At 41.3% G+C, this 13,661-nt stretch overlaps 1 protein-coding gene across 3 annotated transcripts in view; it reads right to left on the minus strand.

The window, feature by feature from the left end:
• Positions 1-4,777: 4,777 nt before the first annotated feature.
• LOC138950897 (meiosis-specific nuclear structural protein 1-like) overlaps positions 4,778-13,661 on the minus strand; it is a 27,603-nt gene continuing 18,719 nt past the window's right edge. For all 3 annotated transcript variants that reach the window (XM_070322596.1, XM_070322598.1, XM_070322597.1), the window contains 2 exons: positions 10,881-11,141; positions 4,778-8,559 (listed from right to left, as the gene is read on the minus strand). In XM_070322596.1, the coding sequence (XP_070178697.1) occupies positions 8,446-8,559; positions 10,881-11,141 (375 nt within the window). In that variant the 3' untranslated portion in view covers positions 4,778-8,445. The remainder of the gene's footprint in view (positions 8,560-10,880; positions 11,142-13,661) is intronic.

The following is a 13,661-nucleotide window of genomic DNA, read 5'->3' on the forward strand; positions in this document are numbered from 1 at the left end:
TTGACCCCACTCATATCCCCACCTCAGAGACTGTCAAAGCTTACCCACATCTCCAACACCTGTCTCCAAAACTGCCCCCCTTGTACCCTGACTGTGAAGCAGGCCTCATCGGCTACGACTGCGCTGAAGCCCTCATGCCCCTAAACGTTGTCCAAGGACTGCCATTTGCAGTAGAGACTAAGTTAGGTTGGAGCATCGTCGGCAAGGCACCGCATTCCGTCGCCTTTGATGGCATAGCCTCGTCCATGCGCGTCATCGTCAAGCCAGGATCGAGGGAAGAAGAACGTGTAGCTCACGTCTACAAGGTACAGGTGGACGAAGTCTCGTGTACTGACCCATTACATGTTATGGAAAGAGACTTTGCAAGTGACTCAGGATCCATGTCCCAGGACGATGTAAAGTTCATGAAGATCGTGAAGGAAAACGTAAAGATCAACGAAGCTGGTCACTACGAGATGCCCTTACCATTTCGACCAGAGAAACCGTCCCTCCCTGACAACAGAGGTGCCACAGTCAAACGTCTGATGGGCCTGAAACGCCAGAAAAAGCATGAGTACCGTGATGACTGCGTCAAGTTCATGACATTAATCTTGTACGGGCTGATCGTGATGTGTTTTGCCTCTAGGGCAATCCACATTGAAACCCTGAATGACATGTCAAGTGATTCCTTCAACGCCCTACGCATTGTTGTCTCCATGCGAGGAAACATATCACGCATTTGGTGTGACAAAGGAACGAACTTTGTAGGTGCATGCAATGAGTTCAAACTGGCATGGAAGGAGATGGACTCTGAACGACTGACATCAAAGATGCTGGAAAGCAAATGTGAGTTCAAGTTCAACCCCCCTGCAGCTAGTCACATGGGTGGCGTTTGGGAGCGTCAGATCCGAACGGTACGCAGCATCCTGAATGGTCTTCTCAGAAGATCAGGCCAGCGTCTCACTACTTCATCACTTCGTACGTTCCTATACGAGGTGATGGCCATCGTGAACAGTCGACCACTGTCTGTCGAGTCATTGGAATCGGCAGATGGACCACGCCCTTTGACCCCCAACCACGTCCTCACCATGAAGTCAGGTGCCATCCTTCCGCCCCCTGGTGTGTTTGAAGATCCAGACCTGTACGCCAGGAAACGTTGGCGCTGTGTCCAGCGGATGGCAGACGAATTCTGGCTGCTATGGAAGAGCCAGTACCTTTCACTTTTGCAGAAACGTCGTGTCTGGCAACGTCCCCAGGCAAACGTACAGGTGGGAGATGTTGTTGTCTTGCATGACCAGAACTTGTGCAGATCAGAGTGGTGCATGGCTCGTGTAGTCGAAGTGATGCCGGGATCTGATGGACTGGTCAGACGAGTGAAAGTGCATGTTGGAACAAAGGCTCTAGACAATCACGGCCGTCCCACTGGTGATAGTCGCATATTAGAGCGACCTATTCACAAAATGACTGTGTTAGTAGATCGTGAAAATCACAAAGACAAAGCTGTGTAAGCGAACTGAAAGAACATTGAACTTTGGAGTGTGTTTCCAATTTGACAGTTGTAGATTGTTGCAGTTTGTTTTTATACCAGATGATGTAACAGACATTTATGGTTTAAGTGGTGCGTTTTTTTTTTATGCCGTCGAGTAAATGACTAACGGCATTTAGTTGAAACGTGATGTGTTGAAACCCTGAAAGTGATTGAACCATAATATTGTTGTGTAAATGTTTTGCAACACAATGATTTTGAGTTCTAAATTTGAAATGTCTAAATCTGCGTCGTTATTCTTTTGATATAAGGAATATGTTTGTACAAAGGTTTTTGAAGTAAATTATATTAATATAATTTCCGGTGGGAGTGTGCATGCCGATGTGGCATGCAGTCACCTACTTTTGTTGTAATTACGTTTGCTCAAGCCATTGCACGATGTAAAAAGAAGTAAACCGTGTTTTTATTGTGGCACCTTGTTGTGACCCGTTTTGTGGAGCGTTAATATTTTTACGTGAGATTCACGTGCTCCTTGTTCAGTTGTTGTGACCTGGTTTTGGTCGGAGTGTCACAAACTGCGTCGTTTAGTTCTAGAACACCGTGAGATTCACGTGATATTTTCCGTGTTTTGATTTTGAGGTGAGCCCTGCGAATCTGCGTTGCAAGTTTTAGAATACGTGTGACTCACGTGTTTTTAGCTTTGTGATGTCAGCTAGTTCCTTGGTCTTCTTTCTGTTAAATATACCGTTTTAAGTTTTGGGCATGCACGGAGTGCGTGATCGGTTACTGATTGGTTGTAAAATAGTAGTTTCACCCGATTCTGTCTTAGGAATGTTGTTGGTTGGTCAATCCGGTGACCTTTGACTTTTGAATAACTATTCCATGTTAGGTTTTTGTTTCCATAAATACCGCTGCTTGACTCCTGTCTCGTCAGTCGATCTGAGGGTTTTAGGAAGCGTTTGGTTTTGATGTAAACGTATGAAGGTTATCAAGTGAACCAACGGAGTGTTTCTTATGTTTTAACGTCAACGTAATGTTCTTGGAGACAGTTGTTTCTCAAGTGTGAATCGTTTTGTGCCCTTCGTTTGTGAGGCAACACGTTTTTGGTACTGCTGGTCAACCCACACAGCGCATAAGGTAATTTTGTTGTTACTTGTTTGTGTTGTGTTTTGGTCGCCATTTTGTAATTACTTTGTGAGTTGTTTATGTATAACGTGAGTTGAAAGTCTGACTTGTTGTAGTGTTTCTTTATTGTGTGTTCAACTGTTCTAGTGTTGTGAACGTACAGCAATGTTTTGTAGACGCTAGAAAGTCGCTAATGTTTATAATGATAACTTGTGTTTTCTGTGGTTAACGAAGTTCGAAGTGAAACGTTTTCTCCGACTTTTTCAGCCTTACGTTAAAAGAATTTAGGTAAAAGAAGCTTGCGGTCTGTGGTGATCGTTTGTAAACGGGCTTATTTCTTGTAACGTTATTGAGGGAAAGTGGATGAGTAAATATCTTGTTTGTGACTTTGATTAACGCAGGAACATTGTCGTTAGGAGACTTTTTGGTATGACACTGACAGTTTGCTTTGTATTCCTGGCCTGATGAGTCAACGTTTTGTATTTTTCTGAAAGTAGCCATTTTGGTTTTAAACGTATGTATGCTAAGTTTCTTGAGTATTCTTAGTGCTTATGGTATTGTTGAACGTACGGAACGTAATTCTTTATTGTTGTTGAACGTACAGAACGTAACTCTTTATTGTTGTTGAAGGACTAACCAACGAGTGTTTGGTAATTGTAACTTTCTTGTCTGTTTGTCTTCTCCTGTCTTGTGATTGTTTATTTTTCTTGTTTTTACTTCTCGTGTCTTGTTAATGCATTTGATACTTTTGCCATGTCTAATAATTTGTTTTCTTTTCTCTTTTTCTTTCTGTTCATAAGTTTTTTACCGCAATACGTGGTACTGTAACGATATATATACATTACTGATCCCTAGTGTCAGATGTAAAATAATAAACCAGTACTTTTGCGCGTTATCGCTTGTAACCTGTGTTTGTCATTTCGTATGAACAATATGTAGTACCAGCCTCGCTCACGAAGGCGCGCACACTCTCTCTCTCTCTCTCTCTCTCTCTCTCTCTCACACACACACACACACACACACACACACACACACACACACACACAGAAACCCTCACACAACACACACACACACACAAGCTGCGCGCGCGCACACACACACACACACACAAAACACACACTGCAGTCTATATGGTAACTTACCTGAAATTGTAGCCTGTCATAGATCTAAGTGGAGACAGCAAACGGTAAGAGCAACAGGTTCTCATTTACGATGTCCGGGCATTCAAACGATCAGGAAGAGGAAGACCTTGCTTCGCAATAGGCCTATGCTCTTGGAGAACTCTTTAACCGATTAGTAGTGTGCGTTGTCATCATGAACGTTTACAACACCATCGTGATCAAAGTAGATCTGCTTCGACTTCGGAGTCACAAAATAATGTCCGGGCGAAGTGCAACAAAATAATTCTGAATTAACAGCATTGACCTCGTCAACAAAATCGTTGTCTTATCCCAAAGCGACTTCTGTCAGCAGAACATTCCGTGTTCAACTGAGAAGACTGACTTGCCCTTCCACTATCAGAATTCACAGCTGCAAAGAACAGAATGCCCCAGTCAGTAACCACTGATCTAAATATCAGTAACTTTAGCAAGGGAAGCAACTAAAGATGTAAACGGGGAGTAACTGTTCTTCATCGGGCAACTGCGTTTGTCGTCTGCTTTTTCGTACAGTGCTACGGTCGCGTGAAAGTCAGATCTACCTGAACTATGCGTATAGATCCGTCTAGTGAAATGTAGCTGTGTGATGATTTGGCTACATCACTTTGCTGAATGTGCTTCCAGATGAAAGTTTATATTAAGCTTACTGTCAAACATTAAAAAAAAAAGTAGGTAAGTTGTTTTAACTTGACCAAAACTAGCGACGAAAAAATGTTTTTCGAAGCACAACAAAACACTCTGTCGCCATTTTCGGCATCATCGCAGTCAACTTGTCATCGGTTCGATGTGTTTTTCCTAAGGAGGAATGAACCTAAACATTTTTAGAAGTTTGTAATGTTGATCCCAAGACTATTTTCCATTACTTTAAATTGCTGTTCATTGTACTATCGCTGATAATTCATTGAACATTTTAGAAATTCAACTTGAAGTGGACATCAGTCAGCACAGCAAAGTTTGTTTACATTTTGCTCTAACTTTGACCCCGCGTTTCTCCAATCAGAGGCTTAGATCAACAGGGTCCCTTTTCGCAGAAATGGCCACATTTTTATTCTTAGTCACATAACATAATGACTTCAATATGAAAAACATTCTTCAAAATGTATGTTCAGAATATATTTACACAGATGTACAAAACACCCCTTAGATATGTATGAAGATTCATCAACAAATCTGACACAGATTTTGTTTTTAAAATAGGACACACTGCCACTTTCTAGCACTATGAGTTCACGTACACTGTGATAAGGGTTAATTTATCAGTGTACTGCACAAATCAGTGACAATGTCTGTGGCACGCATGATTCTATCATGGTTAATTCTCAGCAGAGTTGAGTGACCTTGACATTCCTTATCTCTCAAGTGTCAACCAGTTTACAATTCACATGCAAATCTCATGTCACCAAATGCATACATAAGGTTTATCTAAATATATATCACAGTCACAAAGCCCATAGATGACGAATTCCAAAAATAACTGTCAAATTTAGGTATATGCGCCGTGGAGAGTTGCTTTTCCTTGGAAAAAAGAGGTCAAACAATCCAATGTGACAAGGTCAATCATTATCAAGTGGCGTGTCTTCCACATGCTCGCTGGCAACATGTAGAAACATGCCGCTTGCTAGCGATTGGCATACAGAGTTTGTTTACCAACTTTTGTTCAACAAATGAGATGGACTGAAAACGAACACTCTTCTATCATACGCAAAGAAACAACACTTCTTCTTCTTCTTCTGCGTTCGTGGGCTGAAACTCCCACGTACACTCGTGATTTTTGCACGAATGGAATTTTACGTGTATGATCGTTTTTTACCCCGCCATTTAGGCAGCCATATGCCGTTTTCGGAGGAAGCATGCTGGGTATTTTCGTGTTTCTATAACCCACCGAACTCTGACATGGATTACAGGATCTTTTTTGTGCGCACTTGGTCTTGTGCTTGCGTGTACACACGGGGGTGTTCGGACACCGAGGAGAGTCTGCACACAAAGTTGACTCTGAGAAAGAAATCACGCTGACAGCGGCCAACTGGATACAAATCCAGCGGGCTACCGACTGAGCTACATCCCCGCCAAACAACACAATATGTGGATGTTAATTACTGCAGACCATGAACACAGAAGAAGAAGACGGAGAAGACGAAGAAGGAAGCTACAGACAATGCATAACCAGGAATCATAAGTAAAGAAACAAGTTTAACAGAACACAGAATTTGTACAGTCGAGCCTGTATGTCTATAACGGCCACCCAAGGGACCAACCCAAACTGGTCATTGTGAACAGGTTGCAATGAAAAGGTGATTATATTGAAGAAATGTTTGTCAGGATTCTACAGGGGTGGGACTCTCTTGTGATGAAAAACGAGGAAATCCCTTTTTTGTAGGGGAGTTCGGGGGCATGCTCCCCTGACATTTTTTTTAAATGGTACATTAAAATCTGTGCAATCTGGTGCATTCTGAGACTAAAATTCAACTCGTTTGGATCAGGTAAAAAAGACAATGTTTTTCCTCACTCCCCTCCCAAAAAACACACAAAAAAACAACCCCAACCAAACAAAAAACAGACTTTCACACAACAATTGTAACATTGTAATGGTGCATATTTACGTAATGAACCATGTATCCATAATCTAATACTGGCAATAGTATGATCCAAGTGACGCCCAATGCATTGAAGCTCAACATGACTATTAGTTATCAGGAGTTTTCAGTCAGCACAATTTAACTCTTAAGCCTCCAGTGTTCTGTTTCATCTTCACTTCTCTCCATATCATTCAGTCAACAAGTTATAGATACTGTGATGAAATGGGACGCGGAAAAAGATTACCCCAGCGGAATTCATGTTGTGTCCGCGGAAATCCGCGGATTCGTGGAAAAGTCCCACCCCTGATTCTATTAGGTGGTTGTAATGGGCAGGTGGTCGTTATATAGAGGTGGTCACAGAGGGAGGTTTCGACTGTACTTCTGAAGGTCATGGACTTCACAAACAATATTTGGAATGACATTGTCCAACATTCAAATCCAACATAAACTATAGTCCACACGATCAACTCAAATCTGTACTTTGGCTTTCTAAATCTATAAGAGCCCCAAACAAGCGGGAACTAACAGCAAGTAATTTGAAGAAACATACCAAGGCTTTCATTCTTTCAACATCACAATCACATCACTGAATTTAACTCTTTTGAGGTTCAAAAAACATTGTACCTCGACAATGCGGACTAAATGCCATCATGAATTTTTACCGTCAGGCAAACTTGCATGACATGACAGTGGCTTTTTATCTGGTTTGCTTGGATAAATCATTCTTTGCTAGTGTAGGTTTGGTTGTTTTTTTTCCCCACTTCTCAATGTAATAATCAGACCTGTTTACCCCCATAAGTGTTTTGGAGTAATGCTCAGCCCCAAAAATAGTAATCCTGGCACAAAAATAGTAATCATCCAGCATTCGTCACCAATTACAACGCACATGACAACTGTGTCTGCGAAACGCAATCATGCACATATATCCATCATTCACAAACAAAACACATCAGTCAGTTTTTGTAGTCATCATAATTTCAAAGAAGATCACATCAAAAGCACATGCATCACTGATTCTTTTTCTTTTGCTCGTAGTAGGCCTTTTTCAGTGAGTCAAGCGCTTCTCTACTGTACTTCCACTTGCCGAATGAGTGAGGGCGAGACTTCACCACAAGAATTGAAAAAAACCAATGCCAAACATGTGAATTGATAAAAAACAAGAGGCGAAGCCTTCAAGGCTCACGTAAGAAATCGACAAACAGTAACACAAACTCAATCACTCTGTCACACATACACACACACACACAGTAAGCATAGGTGAAACTGTGCAAGAAAGGGAGACCCTGGATCTGCCAATTAGTCTCGGCCCGCTCACAATAACAATGACCGAGACTTTCAGTAATTCCTTTGCGTGACGTCCAACCCTCTTACGTCATAATGTGACGTCTTCAAATAGTTTCTATCACACACGTCAAACACTTTTGACCGAGACGTAATCTTCTTATGCGAGCTTTATCCATAGACTCGGAAATGTTAAAGTTTCTATCACACACACACGCACGCACGCACGCACGCACGCACGCACGCACGCACGCACAGACAGACAAAGTTTATCATCGCATAGGATACACTTACGTGAGCCAAAGATAAAAAAAAAATTCTTTTTTTTTTACATTTTTTTTATTTATGAAAATCGTAGTCTTGACACGGATAGCGGAATAGCATATTTTTTGCAGAAAATCGTAATAAGTTACGCCAAAATCGTAAGGGTAAACAGGTCTGAATAATTCAAATAATTCAACTAGCTAGCTACCTGCTTAATTATGAAGCTGAATAGAGTTTTTTCCTGAAACCTATTCATTCGTGTTTTCTTTTTAAAATCCTGTTCATCTTACTTTCTCTCGTATAGTTAATTCTGGTCTTAAATTAACAGAAACTTCAGTGAGCCATGTTGGTAAAATACATTTAGTAGCAAACTCTGAATCCTCTTTCGAAATCAAAACTCCCCAAAACAAATCCTGGTTTTTATTCAGTACATTTTTCAACAACAAAATCATAACTGAACAGTCCAAAACTTAATTTACACTTTGTGTTTGATCTTAAGTAGCAGAAAATAAATACGAGAAAAATGCCTTCAGAACTTGATTTTCTATCACAGAACCAAAGTCAGGCACAGTTGCGTCTATCGTGGCTGATCCCATGCGCTCTCGTCGAAGGGGTCGATCTGTCGGCGGGTGTACGCATCCTTGAACTCCGGGCCAAGCATCTCAAGGTCATCCTGTCCTTGGATCACTCCCTGAAAAAGTTGATAGCAAGACTTCCTTTTAATATCATGTATGTTACGATTGATAGGAAAGTTACAGAGGGAATTATTTGATTTGACGGCAAAGTTTTTAAAGATATGAAGAAGCATTAGGCGTTTCACCGACTGCCACCACTAACAAGAAGGGCAAAGCCCATACGACTCACATGCTTGACCTTTACCTTTACACAGGGTTGTGATGTAGCGGAATTTTCCGCTACAAAATGTAGCGCCGCTACAAAAAAAAGTAGCGAATAGCGGTAAACTACTTTTTTTTTCGAAAGTTGTAAAAGTAGCGAAATAGTAGCGGCGCTACTTATTTTTTTGTAGCGAATAGCGATTTTGCGCTACAAATTCCGCTACATGTGTAATCTTTTAGGGACATTTGTGTTGATCGCGTGGTCACAGATTTATGAGCTGCTAACGAGTGTTTTCGGCGAATACTCACCGGAAGTTACACCGGAAGTTACATTGTTTTGAATCGCGATAGGCCTACTCAATGATCGATCGATCATTCACACTCAGTTCACACTTCATTCTCAAGAGCAAACGATGGCAGCCGGACGTGTATTACCGAGTTTTTTGGATAATTTTTTAGCAAGCTTTGCTTTCATCGAGGAGAAGGAAGACAAGTTTTTATTTAAATGCTTGTTGGGTTGCGCTCCTGCGAAAGTGTTCTCGTGTGGAAAAACCTCTTCCTACAACTTGAAGGTTCATTTGCAGGTATGTCTACGTTTTCAGTATTTTACTTCAGTATTTTACGTCTGTCATTTCATTTCGAATGCTTGCATTCAATCTGCTCTGCGTGATCGTTTTAACTTTTGTTTTTTAGTGAAGATTTTTGTAAATAAAATGTATTCTGACTTTGATTTCTTGTTCTGTGTTTACTGCTTGTGTGGAGTTAAAAGTAGCGGAAAAAGTAGCGGCTACTTTTTGAAAAGTAGCGGAAAAGTAGCGGCTACTTTGTGTAAAAAAGTAGCGGAAATGTAGCGGCTACAAATTTTACTAAAGTAGCGGAGAAGTAGCGGCTACTTTTTAACAAGAAGGGCAAAGCCCATACGACTCACATGCTTGACCTCGACCTTTAGGGTAACTAAACCTAGCAATGACATCATACACTAAGAACTGCTTTACACATTTTTCCTACCAAAATACATGTGACCTTGACCCAAGGTCAAGGTCATCCAAGGTCACGCAACACAAAGCTGTTAATTCAAGACATAGGAAGTACAATGGTGCTTATTGGCTCTTTCTACCATGAGATATGGTCACTTTTAGTGGTTCACTACCTTATTTTGGTCACATTTCATAAGGGTCAAAGTGACCATGACCTTGATCATATGTGACCAAATGTGTCTCATGATGAAAGCATAACATGTGCCCCACATAATTTTTAAGTTTGAAACAGTTATCTTCCATAGTTCAGGGTCAAGGTCACTTCAAAATATGTATACAATCCAACTTTGAAGAGCTCCTGTGACCTTGACCTTGAAGCAAGGTAAACCAAACTGGTATCAAAAGATGGGACTTACTTTGCCCTATATATCATATATAGGTGAGGTATTCAATCTCAAAAACTTCAGAGAAAATGGGAAAAATGTGAAAAATAGCTGTTTTTTAGACAACATTTATGGCCCCTGCGACCTTGACCTTGAAGCAAGGTCAAGATGCTATGTATGTTTTTTTGGGTCTTGTCATCATACACCATCTTGCCAAATTTGGTACTGATAGACTGAATAGTGTCCAAGAAATATCCAACGTTAAAGTTTTCCGGACGGCCGGACGGACGTCCGGACGGGACGGACGGACGACTCGGGTGAGTACATAGACTCACTTTTGCTTCGCATGTGAGTCAAAAAGCATCCCTGCAGAGAGCAATTTTCAATTTACAAAAGTATCAGTGTTGTTCCTAGACGATTCATAGGAAAGTTACAGAAGGAATTATTTGACTGACGGCAAAGTTTTTTTAAGATTTGAAACAGATTTAGGCGTTCCACAGACTGCCACCACCATAAAGCATCCTTGTAGAGAGCAATTTTCAATTAACAAAACTATTAGTGTTGTTCCTAACCTCAGAGGAATGTACATTATTTGGACCCCAAATAAAAATACGTATTTTATTTATCTGAAAGTCCAAATAAAATATCCTGGATTTGTCTTGTCTTGTTGGAAAGTTGATGGTCAGAAGACCAACGTAACAAAACTATTGGATGGTCGACTGGCCAGAGGTCAGATCAAATAGTATGCGTGAGTGACTGAAGACCGAGGCCTGAGAACAACACTGAAGTATTGTGACAAGAAAAGCCAAGACTGACCTTAGGCAGGTATCCCAAGAGGCGCGAGGCGTGCTCCTTCAGCAGACGTTTCCTCTCATCCTCGATGATGTGCTTGCGGAAGTCCTCCATCCTCATCTCCTCCGCTCGCTCCAAGGCCTCACGCTCGCGCTCGGCGGCATACAGCACTCGCCTCTCTTCGAGCAGGTTCTCCACCTGTCGCTTGTGTTCCGCCTGCTTCATGCGTCGTTTCTGGGCGTTCATCTGCTCGATGCGGTCATCCTCAGCAAATTTGGCCAGCATCTGAAAAGCGTTGAGCATGGTATGAGTTAACCGAAAGTTTCTGGTAGTTTACCGGGATTGATGTGAAAATAACGGAAAAGAAATTGTTGTCTGGTCAGCCGTTATTTGGTAAAATTGCACCTCACCGAGACAAATAAATCATACATTTTTACGTCTTAGTTTGACTGCCAACCCTGATACGAACAAAATTATAATAAGCAGCTCTTTTGCTTATACCATTAATTAAGAATTATCTCTCATCACACCTTATCTTACCTTATCCTCTCTCTCTCTCTCTCTCTCTCTCTCTCTCTCTCTCTCTCTCTCTCTCTCTCTCTCTCTCTCTCTCTCTCTCTCTCTCTCTCTCTCTCTCTCTCTCTCTCTCTCTCTCTCTCTCTCTCTCTCTCTCTCTCTCTCTCTGTGTAAGTGGAGCATATAAGAATGCCCATGTGTGAATGTGTAAGTGGAGCGTATAAGAATGTGTCAGTGGAGCGTGGTCGAATGTCCATGTGTGAATGGGTAAGTTGAGCGTATAAGAATGTCCATGTGTGCGATGTGTAAGTGAGATATGGATGTGTTCATGTCTGAAAGCGTAAGCACAATGCAAGGAATGTCCAGAGAGGTATGTGGGAGGTGTGTTTATAACCTGCCCTGTTATATAGTGCTATATGTCTTATGTAAAATCAATGTCTTGTTTGTATTATTGTCATGTACCATGCCTGAATTTCTCTATGAGATGATAAAGTATTCTTATTCTTATTCTTCTCTCTGTCTCTCTCTCTGTCTCTGTCTCTCTGTCTGTATGTCTCTGTCTGTATGTCTCTGTCTCTCTCTCTCTCAGTCTCTCTCTCTCTGTCTCTCTCTCTGTCTCTCTCTGTCTCTCTCTCTGTCTCTCTCTCTGTCTCTCTCTCTCTCTCTCTGTGTCTCTCTCTCTGTCTCTCTGTGTCTCTCTGTGTCTCTCTCTGTCTCTGTCTCTGTCTCTGTCTCTCTCTCTCTCTCTCTCTCTCTCTCTCTCTCTCTCTCTTTCTCTCTCTCTATCTCTCCTCTCTCTCTCTCTCTCTCTCTCTCTCTCTCTCTCTCTCTCTCTCTCTCTCTCTCTCTCTCTCTCTCTCTCTCTCTCTCTCTCTCTGTGTGACATGACGTGGACACAGGAAAGAGTGTGTTTCTTTCCCTTCGGTTCTAGCACTTCTCCATATCGTCTGATCGAGAACTCTATTGTGTAATTCGTAGACGACAAGGACTTTGCCTTTTCTGGCAAATCTTGAACTTTCACTCTACAACGTCCAGTGTGTGCGGATTGTGTCTGCTTCTGCGTGTACTCTTAACATTTATAAGCATGTCGGCACTAGCTCCAGCCGCAGGACTGAATATCGGACACTTAAACATTTATCATCTCTTGAACAAAATTCCTGATCTCTGCGTGTTATTAAATCAACATTCTCCCATAACCCATTTGTTTGGGATTTCAGAGACTAGGCTGGACTCACGTATCTGTGATGATATGTTGCAGATACCTCACTAGCTGTTATCTGACGCGACAGTATGGAATTACAACATACCTGGTCTTGTTGTTTATGTCCATGATTCCATTGCAAAGTTTGTTAAGCGCAGGGCTGATCTGGAAGTGAAAAGTATTGAATGCCTTTGGCTTGAAATTTCTTATAAGAATTCGAATTCTTTTCTCCTCGGTTTTGTATATAGAAATCCCGCATCCAATTCGGCTTGGTCTGGCGATTTTATTGATTTGATGGATAACATCAAATGTAATAATCGCAATTTTTGTTACTTGGTGATTTTAACATAGACTTGCATAAAACCCAGACAGCCTGGCGCTCAGTTACATCTCTCTTTGGATTCCATCAACTTGTGAACACCTCAACCAGATTGACTGATACAACATCAACGTTGATTGACCACATTTACACTAATAATACCTCCATGGTGTCAAACGTGAAAACTGTACCTTCAAGCATCAGTGACCATTGTTCAATATTTTGTTCTTGGTCGTTCAAGTTACCTAAGCCGGTGCACAAGGGCCATACAACTATTGAATATAGAAGCTTTAAAACGTTTGATGAAACCAAATTCTTCTTTGATCTCAGTTTAGCACCATTTTTCTCTGTGTTTAATCATGTTGTTGCTGACGAAGCGTTGGGCGCCCTTTTAGATATATTTTATCCTATAGTGGATAAGCATGCCCCACTACGTCACCACAGAGTGAAATATCCATCTCTTCCCCCATGGTTGACGGAACAGATTATAGAAGCCATGTCCCTTTTACAAAGCAAACAACATGAAGTCTGATTTTAAGAAACAAAGGAATAAAGTGACAGAATTAACACGTCAAGCAAAAGCAAATTATTTTAATACATTAATCGAGGACAAGAAAGATATTGCAACTGTTTGGCGTGCTGTTAATAACATATTAGGTAAATCTAAACAGAACTCAAATCGGTCTGCCACAACCATCTCCCCTGAAGATTTTAATAACCATTTTTTGTCCCTTGCTAATAGGCTAAATGAATCTGCAAAATGCGACAG

Source organism: Littorina saxatilis, linkage group LG16 (genome assembly GCF_037325665.1).
Source record: "Littorina saxatilis isolate snail1 linkage group LG16, US_GU_Lsax_2.0, whole genome shotgun sequence".
Taxonomy (NCBI): Eukaryota; Metazoa; Mollusca; class Gastropoda; order Littorinimorpha; family Littorinidae; genus Littorina; species Littorina saxatilis.